At 34.4% G+C, this 23622-nt stretch overlaps 1 protein-coding gene across 3 annotated transcripts in view; it reads right to left on the bottom strand.

Moving 5' to 3' along the window:
* The window catches only part of Gcn5 (Gcn5 acetyltransferase), a 470342-nt gene that overhangs the window by 67315 nt on the left and 379405 nt on the right, over window positions 1–23622 (bottom strand). For all 3 annotated transcript variants that reach the window (XM_090394171.1, XM_090394172.1, XM_090394173.1), the window contains exon 17: window positions 9717–9831. In XM_090394171.1, coding sequence (XP_090250297.1) covers window positions 9717–9831 — 115 coding nt within the window. The remainder of the gene's footprint in view (window positions 1–9716; window positions 9832–23622) is intronic.

The raw sequence follows: 23622 nt of genomic DNA, 5'->3' as shown, positions 1-23622 counted from the left end.
GTTAAATCAGGTGTGAAATAAGGATGTTTAATAGTTAACCAAATACACTGTGATTGGTTCAACCAAATAAGTAGTTGCAGAAGTGAATAATATTGGAAATGAAATTAATATTGTAGAAAGTTTTTCACTTGATTAAAAATTAAGTTAAACTTACCAAGAAATTATATTCTTATATTCTTGTTCACTCCTTTATCCAAGCATAAGCAAACAAAGTTTGCAGGAGATCAATGGTGGTTGGTCTGTATGCAAGAACTATCTGGCAAGGGCATTATCTGAATTCATTTTAATGATCAAGAGGTTAAATAAAGTATGTAATGGATGAAAGAGAAGGTCAGTCATGCAATATGAAAGGAAAAGGCATTTTGGAGGCAGGAGAAGTTCAATGGCAATAATTAGTTTGCATGGAGTACAAAGAGCAGGCAAGGAAGGTGTTGCAAAATGTAAAGTTTTAAAATTGGAAGCTAAAATGGGATACATACTATGCAATTGGTGGAGATATCTTAAAGAAGATGCAGGATGGTGAACAAGGACCTAAAATTTTCGGGACACACTGCAAAAATTATGAGCATGTCAGGCTATGGCAATGATGCAGAGGACACTGACATGTAGAAGTAAAAATGTTATGGATCCATTGTATAAGCTTTAGATCAAGCAACATGGATTATTGTCAGCAGGTTTCCAAAAGGATGAAGAAATACTGGAAAGGGTCAACTCTCTGGAATGATGAGTATGAACACAGATTGAGAGAATGCAATTGGCAGAGGGAGATATGAGGCATTTTAGTTGGTAAGCAGTTATCACTAAAGTAATGCGAGTGAAGTTTTTCACAGAATGGGAAAAAACAAGAAGCCATCCCTGGAAGCTGTATAAGGAGGGCATGATAGGGGGGGGGGTGTAGGTTTTCTGCATGGAGAGTGTGACTGGAATGCACTGGCTGAGAGTGTGGTGAGTGCAGAGATGGTGACTGCATTTAAAATATGCATGATGAGCTATGTGTATGTGAGACAGTGGTACCACCATGATGATCTTTTTACTACATGGAAGTTGGTGTAAGGATTTCAAATCCCCAATTTTAATAAAATTCATTCAGCCAGAGTTCCCAGAATAACTTGCATACATAAAGATGGAGAGACAAAAATAATATATCAGATGCATCAGCAGGATTAAAGTCTTTTTACTATCTAAACAAAGCCACACAATGGACATGGCTGGGTACTTTTAAAGTTCTAAGGATGGGTGTCTCCTAAATTAAGTCAGAGCACAGGGGATTCATGAAAAGTCTGTCATTTATACTGGTTTCTATTAAATACAGGCATGTTTTTTAAGGTGTATTTAATAACACGGTCAGCAAGATTTGGGGTGCCAGAGTGATCAAACCAGTTGTAATCTTTGTTTTTGAGATCTTATGTTGACTGTCCTACTAATCTGCACATAATAAACAACTTTACAGCTACAAGCTAGGAATCATGTTTTTCAGAAGTTGTGGATATTTTTAATCTGTGTTGTGATGGTACACAGTTCAACAAGCAAAAGATGGTAAGGTCTCTTAGTGGAGATAAGCTTTATGACAAAAACATTATACCTGCTTTTGTCATGATTATAGACATTTCATTCAGGAAGTTTGGGCTGGTTTAAAATGTGGTCTATATCTAGTCTAATGTTATTAGCATCATGAAATGGAAAGGTACGGATATATTACTCCACTTGGATAATAAAGTGAGTATTTCCTTTAGTGCTGAACTGATGGTATAATGGCAGAGACTATTAAATATGGAGGAAAGGAGGTTTGAAATCAACTACTAAATATCTGCACTGCAGCTCTAGCTACAGCCTTATAATACCAATATCCAGAAACAGCAATCTTAAAAATCCAAAAATTGCAGAAAAATCACACTACTTCTGCTATACTAGAAATCTATAATAGAACTTCTAAACTGAACCGAACCATATGTAACACCTCTTCTGCTCAAATAATCAAGCAAGTTTCTTAAAAAACAGAAGCACTGTCAAACACATTCACTGCCTTGGAGGGCCACTAGAAGGACCAACAGACAAAAACCTTCCTTTAATTTTAAACTTCATAGATTTCTCAAAAGTCTTCAACTCAATCAATATACAAAGAATGCTCAAAATTCTCAGTTATTGCTTTATGAAAATAAAGCAATAGTAGAGCCATATCAGAATTCCCATGCAAGAGTAATGATTAATGGAGCGATAACTGAGAGCTTTCTTATTTCAACTTCAGTAGAACTTCAGGGAGACGCTTTGGTACCATACCACAGAGAAATAACTATTTAAGATTTGCATTCTCTGTTTTGCAGATGATATGGTATAATTGTGGTGTCTAACATTCAGGCTGCCCTAACTTTCATGTAAAAATGCAGCATTGATTGGGTTGGCAGTCAACAGCAGTGAAAATATACAAAGAAACATTGAGCTAAATGACAATACTTTTAAATGAAGTAAGAACCAAGATACTGAAAATGTTTATTTTTAGTACCTTGGCTCTTACATCAGTACTCTAACTGACAGAGTGGAAAGAAAGCAAAATGCTCTTCAGTTCCATGAAAGCTTAACTAATATCTGGAAATCCAAACTCATCGCCACAAACATGAAAATTCTGTACAAAACTACCAGTCAAGCAATATTTACATATATTTCAAGACATGGAACAATGCTATTCAGTGAGCACTTAATATCATCAATAGCCTTCAATCAATATTAGCATATGTGTGGCAAGATTATATGCCTAATACTGTCATTTTTGAAAGAACTAGCAAAGTCTCCTAATAGGATAATTCAGAAAAGTCAGCTAAGGCAGTTGGGACACCAACTTAGACATCCATCCCCCTATGTTCAGTGCTCATGTTCTCTACAGATCAACTTAATGCACATAGAGGAAGAAGAAAGCTAAGAAAACAGTTCTGGCAATACATAAGTAAAACTGTTTTTGAAGATGAGACTCATATGAAACATTGGACATATGAGTTCTCATCTTCAAAAACAGCCAGTTGGCACATAACAAAGCAACTTGGCCCATCTTCATTTAGTAGACTTTATCTTCATGAGTTGTTATTGTATGTATATTTCTGTAAATCTTTCCCTATTCATATATGAATAAACTGATGATGATGATGATGGGAATAAGAAAAGACTTTGCATCTATGCTTTTCCAAAGTTGAGATACTTCACATGAAACATGGTCTTGCATTATCATGCAAAATGCACAGCATTTGTCTGAATCAAATTCCTCCTCCATTGTGAAGTCGTATTTTGCAGAACAAGAACATCAAAAGGCTTGCTTAAGGGTCAAAACCAAATAACTGGGAGAAGACCTCCACATTGCCTTTCAGGAATGTGGAGAACTGACTGGGGCTTCTGACCTAATGTTCAATCCTCACCTTCACATGGTGTGCCCTGTTAGGCATCTTCTGGGTACTGAATGAACGAGGATGGGCTGTCAATTTGGAACTTAGCCAAACAAATTATAATCTTTGGCTTAAATCACAAATGCATATGATGGTACAACATGATGAGATTTCATGCCGGCTGGGGCGTCACCCAGTTAAACAAGGCCCCGGCTGTTTTCATCAGGGAACCAGGGTGAACAGTGAAGTCAGCTACTGGAACAAGCTCCAGCTTAACATCTAGAAGAAGAAAATAACAGGTTAGATCTTATTAAATAATAAGTAGAGGATGTTATTTTCGACAATAATGATCAAGGAAAGGAAGGGGTAGTGATAGCATTCAACACCAAACATGAAGATAAACTTCTTGATTGGAAGGCAGTTTCAAGTAGAGTTATGTGGGCAAACTTCAAAATGGGGACATGGACAATGAAACTTATTTGTTTCATTGTCCATGGAAGGTTTTTTCAAAAAAGAAGTGGAGGAATTTTTTGAGTTATTAGAACAGGCAGTTGGCATAAAGAAAATCAAAAAAGTGATCCTTGTTAGAGATCTGAACAGCAGAGTAGGAAACCCACCAGGCATATAGGAACATTTTGGAAAAATTTGGAGAAAAGGGCAAATCTAATAATAATAGTATTTACTGGACTTCTGCTCAGGACACAGACTAGTCATTACTAACACCCTGTTTCAACATAAAGATGTGCACAAGTTCACATGGAGAGAAGACACAAGAAATAAGAAAAACCTCACTGACTACATCATTAGAATCATATGACATTCATTATATGACAATATTGAAGTGCTCACAAGTAATAGATTGATTTGGAGAAAGTTGATAGGAGAATAATAATAATAATGTAAACTTAATCACGTAGTGCTGTCAAGCATTTTGTGGTCTACATTTTGTGGGGCCCCTGAAAGTTAGTAACGTTTATGGAAATTTTAAATGGAAGAATATCTTGTTAATTAAACCAAATATGAAAAATATTTATGCACATAAATAAATAAGTATGCTCTTTAGCATCAATTTAAGTAAAGGGAAAAAATTAGTTAAAAAATAAATGTGTTTGTATGTACATGATATATTATTTTATTATATATCATGGAAGGTATGTATATATCATGTACATACAAACATGATATAAAATAATATATCATGTTTGTATGTACATGATATATTATTTTATTATATAAATACACATTATCATATAAATATGCCAGAACAATGATTTATTTAATAATATAAATAATAATATAAAAATATGAAAAAAAAATCCATTTTTACTATAAAGAATGAAATATATGTATAACAACTTATAAGATTTAAAAGAAATCTTAATATATTAAATTTTATTTAGCCTAATGCACTTATCAATAAAATCATTTATAACGCTATCAAAATTCAATTTTTTTGCAATTTCATGCTCTATAGATATTATTGCCAGGGACGACAAATGTTCTTGAGACATAGAAGATCGCAAATAGGTTTTTATTAATTTTAATTTGGAAAATGACCTTTCTGCTGATGCGACCATAACTGGACTGGTCAATATATTTGGATAAATATCCAACAAATTATTTGCAATTATGAATTTTAACATATTAATGGGTGCATCTTCTGGAACAATATTTCTAAAAATAATTAATTCATTGTAAAATTCAGATTCATCAATATCTGTATTTAATTTTTGATACAGCTGTTTGCAGCAAAAATTTCATTCATTTTCTGTCATTTTTCTTATTAATTTCATATCATAAAGAAATCCAAATGATTTTTCATGAATTTCATACAATTCAAATCATTTTTTGACAGATTGCAGAGCAGTATCTAAAATTACAAAAAAGAAATTTATCCTAAAATTATCTTTGTTATCACTTGTGTGTGATTCATCAGATGTTTCATAATTGCTTATACCAAATTACAAGGCTTAGTATAAACTCAAATGAATCTATTTGTTCATATATTGAAACCACTTCTACTTTGATAGTATTATCTGATGCAGTTTTAGATAATTCTTTTAGTGCATTTAAAAACGTACAGCTCTAACTGATTCTATTCTACATTCTCATCTTGTATCACATAACGGTTTTGGAGTTAATTGTTTAACAAATTTCTTTAATATGTCCCAACGTGAAGTTGAGACAGCAAATAATGTATATATTTTTAGTATAACATTAAAAAAATTTATTGCTATAATTGATGATTTTGCAACATCCTCTAAAATCAAATTTAAATTATGACAGGCGCAAGGAGTATAAAATGCCTTTTCATTTTCATTTAAAATATAAGCACAGACTCCCTTATATACTCCTTTCATATTCGCTCCATTATCATACCTGTGCCCTCTACAATCTGATGATTTAAGATTTAATTTATTCAAAAGTGATTTTATATTTTCATATATACCTTTACCAGTAGTGTCATTAGTTGTTAAAAACGTCAAAAAGTGTTCACGAATTTCAATATATGCTTCAAATATATGTAAAAATCTAAAAATTACTGAAAATTGATCCTGATGGCTAACATCAGGAGTACAATCGAGAATTATTGAATAGTACTTTGCCTGTCATATCATATTTACAATATTTTGTTGAATTTTGGTTCCCATATCAACAATTAATTCATTTTGCACAATGGGTGATAGATACGAATTTTGTTTCTTACCTATAATTTTTTTCCCCGAACACCACATTAAATGATCTTTTAAAAGTGGATCAAGTTCTGCAATTAATTCTATGATTCCAAAAAAAATTACCATTATGGGCTGTGTACAAAGTATCAAAATTACCTCTAAAAGCTAAATTATGTTCGGTTAAATAAAGAATTGCTGCTACTATTCGTCTTAAAACATTTCTTTACCATTCTGTTTCAAATTTTATGACATTTTGATTTGCCTGATCAATTGTATTGTGATTTTTAAATTACATTCCATCTGTGTCCATGAATACATGCATTTAATGTGCACTGGATTTCGTTCGTGTGACTTGAATCTTTCACTTATATGTCGCCAGTCAGAAAATCTATTATTAGATAAAAAATTGTGTATACTTTGAATACATATTATCATGGTGTTATGTCATTTTTTTTTTTTTAAATTATTTATATCTTTTCTTTCTATCTTTCAATCTCTATTTTACTTCTTCAGATATCGGCCTCATATATTTACATCTAGGATTGTTTCCTCTTCGGATACTGACAAATTTATATTATGCTGCGCCAGCTAGTATCCTATAGTAGAAAAGATCCTTACTCAGGAAGACAATACTAGATTCTGAGGCACTCTTACACAATGTTTTACTTTAATACAGCTGTATAGATTCAGACTGCAGTCATGACCTAAATCTATGATTATATACACTTTCTAATTCCTTCCCGCCAAAAGAGGTTCTATTTTTATTTTTATAAGTGGTAATTCGGATTCGTAGTCAGGCATGACTCAGGTTTAGGCAAATAAATCATGTTTATTGGAATATCAAAGCAAATTACATTAAAGAATTTCATGCATTCAATTCATCTCAATATTAAATAAGGAAACCCAAGTTAAAAGATCAACACATTTTAAGTTTAAATCAAAGATTATAAAGCATGTAAAAAAACAGTAACTGATAATTGGGATAGATAGCAAATGATATGGTGTTTAACCAAAAGTCCTTTCTGCAAGTAATTCATAAGATAATATAATAAACATTCTAATATTATTCAGTTACTATAAATCTACAATCCCAGTCTCGTTATGTTAAATCAATCATATACAACAGAAAAGATCTCTTCCAAACAATTCTTCTTATTCTCAAAAGGAGGCTAACTATCTAATTAGAGTCTGTCCACAAAGTCCTTTAGAATAATGTTCATAATTTACATTCACAAATAATTGTCTCTCTTCTAAGGAATTCTAAGCACAAAATAGAGTAATTCTAATTGACCGAACATTTTCTGACGTCTTTCAACACCACGTGTATGCCTGGTTACCTCTTGTCTATCCTTACGCCAGTGTGAGGCTACACTATCTTCATAATTACTGCCGAACACAGACTTGGTTCTTTGCGTCTCAGGAAACATCTCTATTCCTCTTGATGGGACTTTTCAGCGAGGGCTCGATTCTGCTAGGACTGGAAATTTCACCTTCAGCTCTGCGTGGAATCCTACCCCATTCTCAGGAAAGCTCGCCGTCTGACATCGCAGCACTGATGCTTCATCCCCCCCCCCCCCTACTCGAACCACTGGCTAACTTCCGAACCAGGAAAACAATAAGACAAGAGAGAGCCGATACGGCACTCATTCCCTTATATTCTTCATTCAAGCGCCCCCTTTGCACACAACCTATATCTTTTCTCCCCTTGGGTTCATCCCTTGCTCTCCCCTTTGCTGTTATACTCTTGTATTCACGGAATTCGCGTCGACATACCTTCCACATAAGCTCCTACCTCCAGCGTTATGCTGGACACATGTAGTTGTATACTTTTATGAATCGTTACTTAATATCTACCTGGTGACTCACAATCATTCTATACAGTTAAAGTGAGGTTTAAATAATATTAACAAATTCCGCTTTTAAGACATTCTCTAATTCGATTTTGATATGATCACAATAGATTAAAGTAAATGATACATAAAATTAATGCAAATTTACACATATGTGAAGAAGTTTCACTTTAATTTCAGCTGATGTGCAGGTATTTCTCTTTGTCTGTGTAGTTTAGTATGTTAGACCCTGAATGAACGATTTCTTTGCAAGATTCCTTCATTCAGGATATAACAATGGCAATTATTTGAAAATTTGATGATTATAGAACTTACAATTAGAATTTTGCATGAATAATTAGAAACCATTTGAAGATACTAGGAGTTTCAATTAATAAAACTCCGACAGAATTATTAGGAGTATCATGACTTAAAATTTATAATTTTTAATCTCTTCAGCATGATTCCTGGATTATTGACAAGTTGACATTAATTCATGATAATTTCGACTTTGTATTATATCTCTTTTCCAGTTACCAATGATATAACTACTCTGTCAAAGAAAGCCTGACCAACAAATAACACGGTAAGATTATGAGTATCACTCTTTCTCATCAGCATCATTAATTTCTGATATGTATTCTAAAGGGAAGGGGGATAAAATGCTATTATAGTACAGTATTACATAATTAAATTTACATGATTACTAGCTTGCTATCAACAATTTTCTTCCAAATTAATTTCTTCTTTGTTAGCTCTGTGATAATGTCAAACTTATATTTTGGTGTTCTAAAGTAATACTAATTATATCAATATGCTAAAATCTTGGTCTTCTTCTGGGTAATTTTCTAGTGTCAACAACAGTTTCAAACTTCTCATCGTTTTCCTATAATAATCATACAACTTAGATTAGCTGTTCATAGATTTTTGAAGGCTAACAATATCAAGTTATTTTTTTTCTCTCAGGAAATCTTTCACCTATCAACTAACAATGTGCGTCAACTGTCACCCAATCAATGTCCACCAATATGGATTTTAGGAATATTATCATCAATGACTTTCCTAGAGTCAAAAACTCATCATGAGAGTTCCATTTGTCAAACACAGAATGCCTTAAATACACTCGCATTCTCTGCAGGCATTATATACTCAAGCAATGCATTCCAATCATTGCCTTGCTCTAAACAAAAGTTTCTCACTCCCTCATTTACATCCTCCTTATACAGCATCCAGGAGATGACCTCTTGTTACTCCCCAATCTCCCATCAATCTATGAAAAATCACTTCAACATTAATCTCTGCAAATTGCATTCTCCCAACTTTTCTTCATTCAATAATTAACACAACCAATTTCCAAAGAGCAGAAACCACTTTAATCAATTGCATCTGGACTCTTTCCGATATCTCTTCATCCTTTTCAAATCTGTGCATAATAATCCATATGTGGCCTAATCAAGGCCTTACACAATGGAACCATAAACTCCGTAAGACTCAGACTTCTGCAAGTCTGAGTCTTTCATATCATTAGCAGAATGAAGTGGAGGACTTGTCTAAAATGTGTCAAATGAGAGACATTCAGGAAAACCTTGTATTTTCAGGAGGGAAGGAATGCTCATTTGTCAGAACTTTCCAGTGGTTTGCTATGGTAGTGTCTGTAATAGTGAGAGTTATAATGAACCAACCAGAATTGTTCAGGTCAGCCATGATGACCAGATTATTACTAAATGCTAATAGTCAGTTATCACTTGAGTTATCATATACAAAGTAAAGAGTAAAGAATGTGTGAATGCAAAATATAGAAAATTAGATACTAACATTAAAAAGCATTATAAAAGAAAACTCACTAATGCCTGGAATGCTTTCTACTGGTATTTCTCTGACACCATCTTTGAAGCATGTCAATCCTGGATAAACTTTCTGCATCATCTCTTGTTGCCTCTCTATTAATTTTTTGATAACCTAAACAATATACAACATTTATATATATATATTTATATATATATATATATATGTGTGTGTGTGTGTGTGTGTTAAAGATACCTATTTTAAATATAAACCTGGTTTTTTTACTCCATTTCCAAAGTAAGCAAAATTGTCATCAGACAAGTCAGTCAGTTTGCACCTGCAAGTGTTGCAAGTCTAGCTGACCCTGCACGTAGTGCAAGTCTAAGGCAACTCATGGTAAAGGTAGAATAAGCTCTGATCACTATTCTTAATATTTACCTTTAATGCAAAGCACATCTCCTGGAGGAGATGTATGATGCTATGTATTAAAGGCAAGGGGCCAGGCTAAGAAATACTAAGTTTTAAGTAATACAGAGCTGATAAATATTTTACCAACACAAGCTTGGTATCTTTAACATATATTATACCCAAGGTAACAATCTTTCTATATATATATATATATATATATATATATATGATTAGTACTATTAACTCAGGGTTGGGATATGTTCATTTTTCTAAATTAACTGACTTAAAACCCGAGAATTATAACACAATGACATTTATTTGAAAAAAAAAAAACGCAACATGTTTCGTCAAGAATGACTTCATCAGGCAATAAGAACATAGAAAGATATTAAAAGACACGAAATTAACATTGACACACTCTAAAGCTATACAATTATAAAGCCATAATATTCGACTGTAAATTACAGTTATTATGAGCTTGAACTACAGTCCGAGTTAAAGTTCTATTGTTGTACACCTGTGTGTGTGTGGAATCCAGTATCTAATAGTAGAGTTGAAAGAGTCAGCCAAATTATAGTTAAGATTGTTATTCATGTGAAAAGGGTCCAAGGTGATTTCTTTTGACTCGACAATGCGGCACTCTACTTCATCATGGGAGATGTGTAGGTTTGAAGTTGATGGCCAGTTTATTTCATGTTGGTGGCTTTCGTTGTTCGTGTTTATTGAAAACAGGACATGGCTTGACAGAGCTCTGGTTCTCTTATAAGCAATGTCACGCTGGTGCTCTTCGAGACGTAATAAGATAGATTTCTCTGTCTGCCCATAGTAAGGCTTTCGGGTTTTAAGTCAGTTAATTTAGAAAAATGAATATATATATATATATATATATACACACACACACATATATATATAAATACACACACACACAGAGTAATTGACTCAGTTTAATGACATGTTTATAATTATTAACTGACTTAAACACAAAGAAAAAATATAAGAGATTTAATAAGGTTTCGCTATTAGTTTCATCAGAAATGCCGACTTCGTCAGGTGAATACAGTACCAGGGAGTAAACAACAACTTAAAAAACATTGTACTTTAACAAACACAGAGTTTAGAACAAGTAGTAGTTGTGTTTGAAATTGAGTCTGAGTGTTAGTTCTATCATGAAGCATTTTGTGTGTAAATGATATCATGAGTATGCCAAAACTGGATTACAGTGCTATGTGAATCAGGTAGGCTGTAACTGAGATTGTTGTTTAGATGGGCAGGGTCGAGAGCTATTTCTTTGGATTCCAAGATATGTTACTATGAACGATAACTCTAAAACATGCATAACATGTTTGACTTAGAGTTTGGCTTATAACTGACATAAAGGTGATAACTATTATCATCCCAATGCCCATGTATGAAGTGCTGGACTTTAAAATGAGACTCCTTTCTTTCTCTTATGTCCCTCATATAGCTGATGTTTTCATTCACAAATATTCATTAAACACTAGTGACCAAAAACATCACCTTGAAGAGTAATAACATGGTATCAAAGAACACCATCGAGAAAAAAAAAATAAAATAAAATGGTGTAGAAAATCAGACAAAACAAAAATAGAATAGAAAATCAGAGGTGATTGTTATTATTTGTTTCTTTTGTGAAGAGCATATGGAATATATTCTTGGTATACAAAGATGTGTACTTGATTTCTAAGCAGGTATACAAAGTATACCTGCTTAGAAATATCTATAATCTAAAAGTATCTATAATCGTCTTAGTGTACGTAGTCCACAAAGTAATGAAGACAACTCAAACCCCACACTCTACATCACTTTACTGTATATAAGTTCTCTTTCTCCTAAATTGGCAAAAATCCTGAAGAAATTTAATGTAAAAACATATTTCTCCACCTTTCCAAAACTTTGATCTTGCCTCAGTCAACCTAAAGTAAAACACAACCTTCTTCAGTTCCCAGGAGTGTACAAAATCATTTGCAGTTGCAGCAAACTGTATTATGGCCAGACAGAAAAGTCCATCTCCCTCTCTCTCTCTCCACCTAGAAGAACATCAAAATAACATTTCTTACAACAGAACCAGTGCAAGTGCCCTATCCACCCACGTTTTATTCTATGCCAATGTTGAAGGTCAACAACATCAAATAGACTGGAACTTAACTTCAAACATCCATAAATGCTCCAATGAATTAGAGAGACGTATCTTGGAATCCAAAGAAATAGCTCTCGACCCTGCCCATCTGAACAGCAATCTCAGTTACAGCCTACCTGATTCACACAGCACTGTAATCCAGTTTTGGTGTACTCATGATATCATTCACATGCAAAGTGCTTCATGCCAGAACTAACACTCAGACTCTATTTAAAACACAGCTACTACTGGTTCTAAACTCTGTATTTGTTAAAGTACAATGTTTTTTAAGATGTTGTTTACTCCCTGGTACTGTATTCACCTGACGAAGTCGGCATTTCTGATGAAACTAGTAGTGAAACCTTATTAAATCTCTTATACTTTTTTCGGTGTTCAAGTCAGTTAATAATTATTAATATGTTTATAATTATAATTATAAGCATATATATATATATCGTATTTTATGCGAATTCATTTTTACTCGGTTGGAATATTATGAAAAAGTTTTAATGACTGTTACCGAGAGATAAAAAGATGACAAATATATTTAAAAAGATACTACTAGTTTACTAGTTTCGTTGAATAGATCAACATCCTCAGGTATCACAATCAAAGAAATATATAAAAAATTACAGAGACTTAAAATTGGAATAACAGAACAAGTATAAAAAGACAGTAGCGTCTTTTTATACTTGCTCCTACATCCATCCCTAGAGAACATCTCTTAACAAAGATAGAAAAGGCAGCTTCTTTATTACCAAACAAAGAAGCTAACCTCCTCCGTATGGAAGCGATTTTCTCTATAAATAAAGCTAGACCTCCACCTGACAACATTTCTTACTCTGAAAGGACAGCTATCAAGTCCTTGAAAGATAATGGTAATGTAGTTATCCTTCCGGCAGACAAAGGGAATGCAACTGTCATCTTAAACAAGTCTGATTACCATAATAAAATCTTGGAACTTTTAAATAGTGATACTTACTCAAAAATTGCTAATGATCCTACGATGGAACTACACAATAGAACTAATAATTTATTAAAAACTACCTTAGAGTTACAAAGAAACATTCAGCTTTCTCTTAGGTCACTTCATCCCTTGATACCTCGACTGTATAGTCTCCCCAAGATTCACAAAAATAACTGCCCACTCAGACCTATAGTTGAGGGCATACACTCTCCTACTTATAATCTCTCCAAATATCTTGCGAGTTTTCTAAGAAATCTTTCTGGAAGTTCCTCTTTACATATTAAAAACTCTACAGATTTTGTTTCTAAAATCAAGGACATCAAACTTAAAAAAAAACAGATTTAATGGCCAGTTTTGATATTGTTTCTCTCTTTACAAATGTACCTGCTCAAGAAGTCCTCCATCTTCTCAAGAACAAATTATCAAAAAAACTCTTTGCTCTTCTCTCCCACTGCATAAAGTCAGGATATTTCAAATATGATAATAAGATCTACTTACAAAACTCAGGTCTGGCTATGGGCAGCCCACTCTCTCCGATTCTCGTGGATATATTTCTCAACGATTTTGAAGAAAAAGCTATAATTCCTTTCACTTTAAACCAAAAGTCTGGTACCACTATATTGATGATATTTTCCTCATCTGGGAAGACGGTGTCAATAACCTCTATTTATTTTTAGACCACCTAAACAAGTGCCATGAAAAAATCTCTTTCATCTTCGAACTGGAATCAGATGACTGCCTTCCCTTTTTAGACCTCAAACTTACCAGATGTGCTGAGAGCATTAAATTCTCAATTTTTAGAAAGCCTACTCATACTGATAGATACCTTCATGCTTCCTCCCATCACTATCCCACACAAAAATGTGGTATTATTTCCACCTTAGCTCACCAAGCCAAATCATTACTTACAGAAGAAACAGAAATTAAAAATGAACTCCTTTTTCTTAAAAAAACTTTCATTAACAATGGTTTCTCTCCAAAGAAAATTGACAAATTTCTTTTCCCCCAGGCACTCAACTACTTCTGAAGATCCCACTTCCCCAAGAGCCGTCATCTCCTTGCCTTCAATCAGCTCTCTCTCACCAAAACTGGCCAAGATTCTCAAGAAATTTAACTTCAAAACTTGCTTCACTACGCTTCCAAAACTTCGTTCATTACTTAGCAAACATAAACAGAAACATCTTCCTACTCAGTTTCCAGGAGTGTACAAGATTTTGTGTGATTGTGGAAAGCCATACTATGGGCAGACTGCCAAATCCATCCTTCTACGTTTGGATGAACACCGTAGAGATATCTCCTATAACAGGACTAGAGCTAGCGCTCTCTCTCTTGCCACGTTCTCTTTTCAGCTAACTCAGACGAAGGCCGCCCACACATTGTAAACTGGACTCAAACTTCTAACATCTATGTGTCCTACGATGAACTCGAAAGAAAGATTGTCAAATCCAGGGAAATTTCTCTGGATTCCTCTCATATCAACAACAGCTCGAGTTACAATCTCTCTCTGATGCACACGTTGCTTCTGTTCAGTACTGGCACACTCGCGATAGCGCGTAGTATACGTTTGTTTGGAACTCATACTCGCATTTGTTTTTCAAACACGCTACTGTCTTTTTATACTTGTTCTGTTATTACAATTTTAAGTCTCTGTAATTTTTTATATATTTCTTTGATTGTGATACCTGAGGATGTTGATCTATTCAACGAAACTAGTAAACTAGTAGTATCTTTTTAAATATATTTGTCATCTTTTTATCTCTCGGTAACAGTCATTACAACTTTTTCATATATAGTATTTATATGTATATGTCAAAATATTTATACACAGAATAATTTCCATATTATCTGAATGCTAGTTATCTAGTTATTCCAATTCAAATATTTTTGTCTGACATACTAATCATGTGTTATTTAGTCATCAGAGGTGTAATGATTACAAATGCATTTATGGCTGGAAAAAAAAAGAAGGTAAAAATAAATAAATAAATAAAAAATATGAAGTGTGAATATGAAATATGAAAAATATGAAGAAAAAATATTAGCTATATATTTATTTAATATATATATATAACAAAAGTCATTTAATTCCAAATTAGCTAATCAATTTGGAATTAAATTGATCCACTGTACTTTTCAATACAAATTAAATCAATTCCTTTACCAAATAAATAGTTTTGTAAACTATCAAATCTGTTTTGAAATAACAATTGTCAATTAATTATAGAGCTATTGCACAGTCAGAATAGTATTCATTCTGATTCCATAGACTTCAATAAGAGTACAGTCCTTATATCAAAGAAGAGATAGTACAATTTGATAAGCAATCTTTAGATCACCAGCCAGCCAGGTTAGTTAAGTGGATGGTCAACCATTCTCCAAACAATAGGCTGTAGGCCTGAATCCAGATGTCGCTTGAATTATTTGTAAATATCTTCAAGTGGTAGATGATTTTCATCTTGTAAAAATCACCACCCTGCTTAACAGAGATCTGAAGTGCTTTCCAGAGCAGAACTCTCAAAGTTATCTAATCCTTTACCCACACACAGAGTACTAAAGCCATAATGTTTAGGACCTTTCAATAGTGAATGCTATAAAAAAATAATAAGCAATTTAAAAAGAAAAACTGTTCTTGTACCAAAGACAAATCACCCTAATATCTTTCTCAGGAGTTTGCCACATTTCCACATTCTTGTAAAAGCTAATACTCTTGGCAGACAGGCAGATCTGTGAGTACACATCTCAGTAACAACGGTCACATCCGTTTCTTGTAATAATAAAACATGAGGATAGAGGACAGAGGAAACAGGATTGAGGTAGAAGGTTGACTAATGACAACAAAAGAAATGAAGTAAAAAAAAAAAAGAGAGTAGGAGTTCAGCAGGACAAGGATGCAGTGCAGGTAAGGCTATCTGGTGTGAGATAGAGGCCAATAATATGAACTATATAGTTCTCTGCTACTACAGAGCTGATGAATACAGATTATCATCATTAGAAAAATTGCGAATAGGATTAGTGGTGATTGTAGTAGTCATTTATGTATAGGAGAAAGAGAGCGCATAATAGAAATAGAACAGAGCCCTTATGCACTCCTACATTGGTGGTGAAGCTTGAAGCGGGGGAGAGCCATCCACCATGACATGCAGTGAAAGCTAGCTGCCCAATTACAGAAGGTGGCAGGTAGACCAAAGGATGATAATTTCCTTAGCAGGCCTCATTCAACGAAAAGCTCTGGAAATGGCAAGAGCATATGCTACTCTGAACCATTCTACGACAAAAGTGAGGCAGCCATATTTATTTAGATTAGGCAACTATTGTAAGAGCTATTGTAGATTCAAAAAACACTCTCTCAGATTTCACTTACATAATTTTTGTGATCTGTATTTTGGAAAGGATTTGGTTTGGATGAACAATGTAGAGTTTGTTGATTTTTTTGGAAGGGGAACGTTATTAGCTATATTTCAGGTATAGTCCAAACAGATGGTTCTAGCTCTGTATAAGGTTTTAATAATACAATAGTGTTGAGAGAGGCTAGCTGCCCAATTACAGAGAATGGGAGCTAGCCACCCTCTGTAACTGTTCTATATCATGGTGTAGAAACACTGGTTATTACTGTGATTAAATATTATATATACAGCCATATATTAAAAAAGTGATAACATGGATATGTTTTTAGTCATACCTTAGGGAAGACCTTTGTGTTTTTGACTTGTTGATTTTAAAATTTGTGGGACATAATTTTGATAGAAAACATTGGTAGATATAAACTCATAACCTGAACTCTTAAAAGGATAATAAATTACAACAGGAATCTGAACTCACAAGAATAATAATTTACAAGAAGAATTTAAAACCTTAAAGTAGATTAAAAAAAGCATGGAAATTTTTTTTTACAAAAAACTGTGGAATACATATGTATTTTTTGTTCATTCGTTCTTCATAGAAGTTCATTATGTCACACAGCAGAGCAGCATAATGAACTTTCATGAAGAACGAATGAACAAAAAATATAAAAATTATGGCATATGGGCCATTTTGACCAGGAGTCATCTTCAGAGGAGTGAGGGAAAATAATGGAAGATGAAGTCTGCACTAAATTAATGTTCAGATGCATGGATTACGATTTCAGTTTTACCGCTATTTGATTTTTATTGTTTTGGTTCTTCTTATTACTTAGAAACGTTATCTACTAATAACTGTCCAGACATTTTAGTAATTCACAACTGATACCAGCAAGCGAACCTTAACATCACATATGTCCACCTTTGGTTTTGATCACCTCATGCACCCTTTGAGGGAGGCTTTCCACCAATGTGAAAAGACATCAGGTGGAATTTGTCTCCATCAAAGCAGCACTGAGTTCAGCGACAGAAAGAGAGCAGATGTGCTGCTCTAAACTTCAACTGTTAAACTTTAATTGAGGTTGAGGTCAGGACTCTGCTCAGGTCAGGGCAGGTCGTTTAACACCCATCTCTTTATATCATTCCATAACAACTGCAGCTTTGTGGCATGGGGCATTGTCCTCTTGATAGCAACACGGGTCCATTCCATAAAAACTCCACAGTGTAGACAGCACCTAATTATCCAGAATATCAAGGTATTGAGCGGCTTTTGTAGAACCATGGACAACAGCCAATGATCCCACTCCAAACCAGCTGAATGCACCCCGCACCATTACTCCTCCATCAGCAAACTTTATTGTGGGTACAACACACTGTGCCAACGAATATTCACCAGGCTGCCTCCACATCCTGCCATCAAATTGGAAACAGTTGAACCGATTGCAGCTGGTTTTTGTGTGCTACCTGTTTTAACACCCTCCTGTCATTGTCAGTCATTTTCAGTGGCTGCCCCAAGTGTTTTCCTGCACTAGTGACCAGAACGTCTCCATTTGTTGATCACATTGCCAACTGTTAATTTTGGATGCTCCAGGCAAGCAGCAATAGCATGTATGGACATGCCACCACTGTGACAGCCCATGTTGCCATACCACCTGTATGCAACTGCTATGATGAAATACTGCTTCCTACCATCTGTATACCAGTTTTTATGTTATTAACAAGACTGGAATGTTCCATAACTTCAAATAACAGGGGGTGTCCAGATAATTATTGGTAGATTGTGTATTTGGCAATGGGTATGTCACAGTCATGAAAATGTTCTTGTAGCCATAGTAATTGTCAAGGTTGTGTAAGTGACTTTGCAATTGTGTTGGCAAGGAATTTTATACCACATTGTGGTATTCCAATATTTCCCTGTACAAGTGAAATTTGGTGGGTTTTAAAAGAGTAGCCAGTTTGTGATTGTAGTCAAAACTAATTTATAGTCTATGAGTTTAAAATATATTTAAATGAGTATTTAAATTTAAATAAGTATTTTGGATATATGGTAGTTTTATTATTTCATGTGTTGGAAAATTTTCTTTGGCTGTAGGACTGGTTAATCAATTTTTAGCTGTTTGGTATGTGTAATTTATTAACTGCATAGGATAATTTTGATTTTTTAAAGTCTTTATTAAGATAAATATTTTTTGGTAGAAAATTTATGTGTTTATAAACTGTGAGAGAATAACTGCTTTTTTAATGGAGTATGGATGAGACAGGAGTTAAAGTGCAGGTGGTTCCCAATATGTGTGAGTTTATGGAATATTTTTTTAGCTATATGGTCAATGGATCTAATTAACATTAAATTTAGATAATTTATGAATGTTCACATTCTGATTGTACGGTGAATCTTAGTCTATTACTAAGTGAGGGTTGTAAGGTAGTTATACATTTTGGATCTGCAATACATAAAACATCATCCATATCAGCCATAAAAAGTAATGCTGAGAGAATGGGAAAGGTTTAATAAACTAGACTCCAAATGGGACAAAAATAGTTTGGCTAGTTGTCCGCTAATATTTTGGCCCATCGGGAGTCCAAATATTTGGATAGAGATATCATTGTTTATTTAAAAAAGTTTGCTTAGTTTATTAACTTTATGAGGGCCAAAATATCATTAGTTGATTAATTTTGTGAGTCTAAAGTATGGTCTTCTAGAGGTAAGGTATCAACCATGTCTAATATCCTGGGGATATCAATGGTGGTATACACAGCTGTCACATCAGCGAAATTAGGATGTCATTTGGAGTAAAGTTAGGTTCGATATTTTGTGAAGAAGGTTACTGGTGTTTTCGATCATAAATTTAGATATGGTTAATAATGGTTTAAGTAATTTTGCTATGAATTTTGATAGAGGTGATGTAACATGAAACAAGATATATATGGTGTAAGAAACAAAGAATATACTGAACTTTGCAAAACAATTAGGAAAAAGATAAGAGAGGATATAAGAAATTTCAATACAAAAATGATAAGAACAGCAATCGAAAATAACAACAGAAACAATAAAACTTCTTGATAATGCAAATAATCTTTATATGACAGGTGTAAAAGATGAAATTTATATACAAATAAAGGAAAAGTAATAGAGAACAACCAACCATAGAGAAAAGAATCATGAAAACTGTAATGAATATATGGGCAAAGATGATGAAGTAAATCATTATTATTTTTTTATTATTATTTCGGGCGGCTCCAGGAGTCCTTGGACTCATCGAGGGAGGCCCTAAACATCATGTCCACACAACTATGCGATTACATTCTCACAGTATCTATCATACCTTGTCTTGAACTCGTTCACCGTCATAGCACCCACAACAGACTCTGGCAGCTTATTCCACTCATTTACCACTCTAAAAGTAAAGAACCCAGCTCCAACACCCCTGCTAACCACACTCTTGCCCAGCTTCCATAGGTGTCCCCAAGTTCTCCCACCACCAGTCCTGATCTCAAAAATATCCTCTGAATTAATCCTATAGAATCCCTTTAGCAATTTGAATGTCTCAATCATATCTCCCCTCCTCCGCCTATCAACTAGTTTCTGCAACCCACAAATCTTCAACCTGTTCTCATATGGTTCATCCCATAGACCTGTTATCATCTTAGTCACTCGCCTCTGGATCCTCTCCACCTCCTCCCCATCAAGAAGGAACCGAGGTGACCAAATCTGGGCACAGTAATTGAGATGAGGTCTTATCAAGGCTCGGTACAGAGGTACAATAACTTGCTTGTCTCTGCTCGTCAAGGTATTTTTCAACAACCAAGTGAGTTGATGAGCTGATTTAGCTACTTTTGCAGTGTGCCCCCTAAACTTCATCTCCTTATCCACCAACACTCCCAAGTCCCTGGCCTCATCAATCTCTTGGAGTACAGTTCAACTAATGTGGTATACTGCTGCTAATCTTTTCACCCCAAAATGCATAACCTTACATTTTGTCACATTAAATTGACATCCATTCTCCTTAGCCCAGAACTCCAATCTATCTAAGTCATCCTGCAAGACTTTGACATCTTCTGCTTTCACTATTGCCCTACCCAACTTTGCATCATCAGCGAACAAATGAATTGTTCCACTTAGATCCTTCCCTATATCGTTAATGAACAGATTAAACAGCAGTGGTCCAAGAACAGAACCCTGCGGCACGCCACTAGTCACAGGCCGTCTTTTGGACTCTACTCCTGAATAAACCACTCTTTGATATCTCTCCATCAACCAACCAACCACCTATCCATCTCACCAACCCTATATCCATTCCCATATGTTGTAGTTTACGGATTAGTATTCCATGTGGTATCCTGTCAAACGCCTTTGCCAGGTCCAGCAGTATCACTGTAAACCCATTTCCCTTATCCAGTTCAGCCGTCACCTTGTTATAAAACTTGAGCAAGTTACTGAAGCATGATCTACCCTTCACAAAGCCATGCTGTCCCCTGTACAGTATCTTGTTTTCATCAATCTATTGCTGTATTTTTCCCTTGACTACTTTCTCTAAGACCTTGACAACGACTCCTGATATGCTGATCGGTCGGTAATTTGCAACCGTAGTCTTGGATCTTCCTTTATGCAGTGAAACTATTTTCCCCTCTTCCCACACCTTCGGGACTAAGCCAGACCTGAGACTCAGATTAAACAACATGGTCAAGGGCACTGATAATTCTTTAGCTGCTTCACGCAAGACCCGTGCCGGTATACCATCCAATCCCACAGATGTGTTCACATTAAGGTTCTGTAATAGACTAGTCACCTCCACTTCATTCATCACAATTCCCATATAAACTAATGGTTCCTTCCTTTTTTCAATGTCACCACCTGGATGATATGCTTTTGCAAAGTGCGCGCTCAGTAACTCCACTATATCGACTGATTCAGTGACCTCCTTACCATCGTCATTCCTTAAAATCATTTTGCCGTGTACAGTTTTTTTCTTGCTTGCAGCATATTGAAAGAACTGTTTTGGATTCTCTTTTGCTTGCAAAGCTAGTTTCCTTTCATAATCCGCTTTTGCTTTTTTTACCACGCTTGTTACCTTTCTGGCCTGCACTTTATACCGTTCGTGTGCCTGCAGGTACACATATGTGTACCTGCAGGCACACGAACACATACAGGTACATCATGCACTTATAAAAATGTAAAATGAAACAGTAACTGGACTTGATGGAATACTAATAGAAGTATTAAAAAAATGGGAGATCTCTTGCACATAAAATTAGCAGAATTTTATGAGTGTTTACTAACAGGAAGAACCCCTAACTGACATAAGAAATTACAGACCTGTAACCACTCTACAAGTTCTTTATAAACTGTTTATAAAAATTATAGATGGCAGAATAAACAATATATTAAATTTTCATCGACCAAAAAAGAACAGGCAAGTTTCAGAACATCCTTCTCAACTTTAGATCATTTACAAGCCTTAAATCAAGTAATGGGAAAAAAGAAACAAAAAAAATATATAATATACAAATTCTTTGGCATTTGTAGATTATGAAAAAAGCCTTTGACTCAACAGACCTGCACAAAATGCTTGAAGCTTTAAAACATAGGAATAGATTCCATTTATATTAACTCATATATATGAAGGAGGTTCATCAGTAATAAATTTAAATGGAAAAGAAAGAGAAATGGAAATATAAAGAGAAGTCTGACAGGGAGACTCTATCTGACCAAAATTATTTGCTACAGTCCTTGAATATGAGAAAATTGAACTGAGAGAAAGGAGGACTAAATATTGATGGACAATACTTATGAAACTGACAATTCGCTAATGATATCAGCCTAACAGCAACATCACCAAAAGAACTAGAACACATGATTATCGAATTAAATAAAGTAAGTCTGGGTGTAGGCCTACAAATAAACATCAATAAATCAAAAATAACGTATAGTGGAAATACCTCAGCATGAAAACTATGTTCAATAGTGAAACCTGGAGTCTGACTACAAAAACACCTAGAGAAACTGAAAACAATACAAAGAAACATGAAAAGAGCTATTTTGGGAATAACCAGGTTAGATATAAAGAATAATGATACTTGAAAAAGGAAGCAAACAAAGATAATGGACATTGCCTTAGTATTAAAAGGCAACAAATAGCACTGGGTAGGACATGTGATGAGAATATCTGACAACAGAATGGACATCAAGAATTGGTTTTTGGAAACCAGGTAGACCAGAGTAAGATAGGACAATGAGAATACAAGATGTTATGGACATTTATGGTGGAGAGAGCACAGGATCTGCAAAAATGGAAGAAGCATGGAGAAGTATTCCATCCAGCAGTAAACTGAATAAAGCTGTTGTTATTCATGATGATGATGCAGTTGTATTGTTATATGAAATTATGGGACGTATTGCATAACCTACTTTATGAATTTTGACTTGGCCGAATATATATGGTGCACAAGTAGTCAAGGGTACTATTTTTTTTTTTTTTTCAATATTATTTTATCTATCTTACTTTGATTATTTTAATTTGAGCAATATCTTAATAATTTTTTCTTATGAGATTGAGAGTAGGCTTGTTAGGTATTTTTTGATACGTATTGTAATCATTCAGAATTTCTGCTCTTTTATTGTGATAATCGTTTTATTTATAATGGTCACCATGTCAGGGTGCTTAAAGGTCAAAGCTGTATAACTGAGATGAGACCTCCACATAGCCTTTAAAGGAATGCAGAGAACCGACCAAGGCCTTTGACCTAATGTCCAATCCTCACCGTCTCGTGGTGCACCCAGTTAGTTATCTATCTGGATACTGAATGAACGAGGATGGGCTAGCAATTTGGGATTAACTCACCTAATTGTATTCTTATTGGCTTAAACCAAAATATAAAATGATGGTACAACATGACAGAATTTCATGCTGGCTGGGGGTATCGAGCGGTTAAACAAGGTCGTCATTGTTTTCTCCAGGGAAAACTGCGAAAAGTCAGCTACTGGAATAAATCTTGAAATGCACCCCAACTCAACATCACCAGAGTTCAAGATCAGTACTATTAACATAAGAAGACTGAACGGCAAAGAAATGGAGCTAGCTCAGGAATTAGATAAGTACAGATTGACATAACAGGGG

The sequence above is a fragment of the Typopeltis vanoorti genome, chromosome 6 (genome assembly GCF_054136105.1).
Source record: "Typopeltis vanoorti isolate ZY-2024b chromosome 6, IOZ_Tvanoo_1.0, whole genome shotgun sequence".
In the NCBI taxonomy this organism is placed as follows: domain Eukaryota; kingdom Metazoa; phylum Arthropoda; class Arachnida; order Uropygi; family Thelyphonidae; genus Typopeltis; species Typopeltis vanoorti.
The sequence above is the reverse complement of the archived record's forward strand: the minus strand, read 5'-3'. Positions and strand labels throughout refer to the sequence as shown.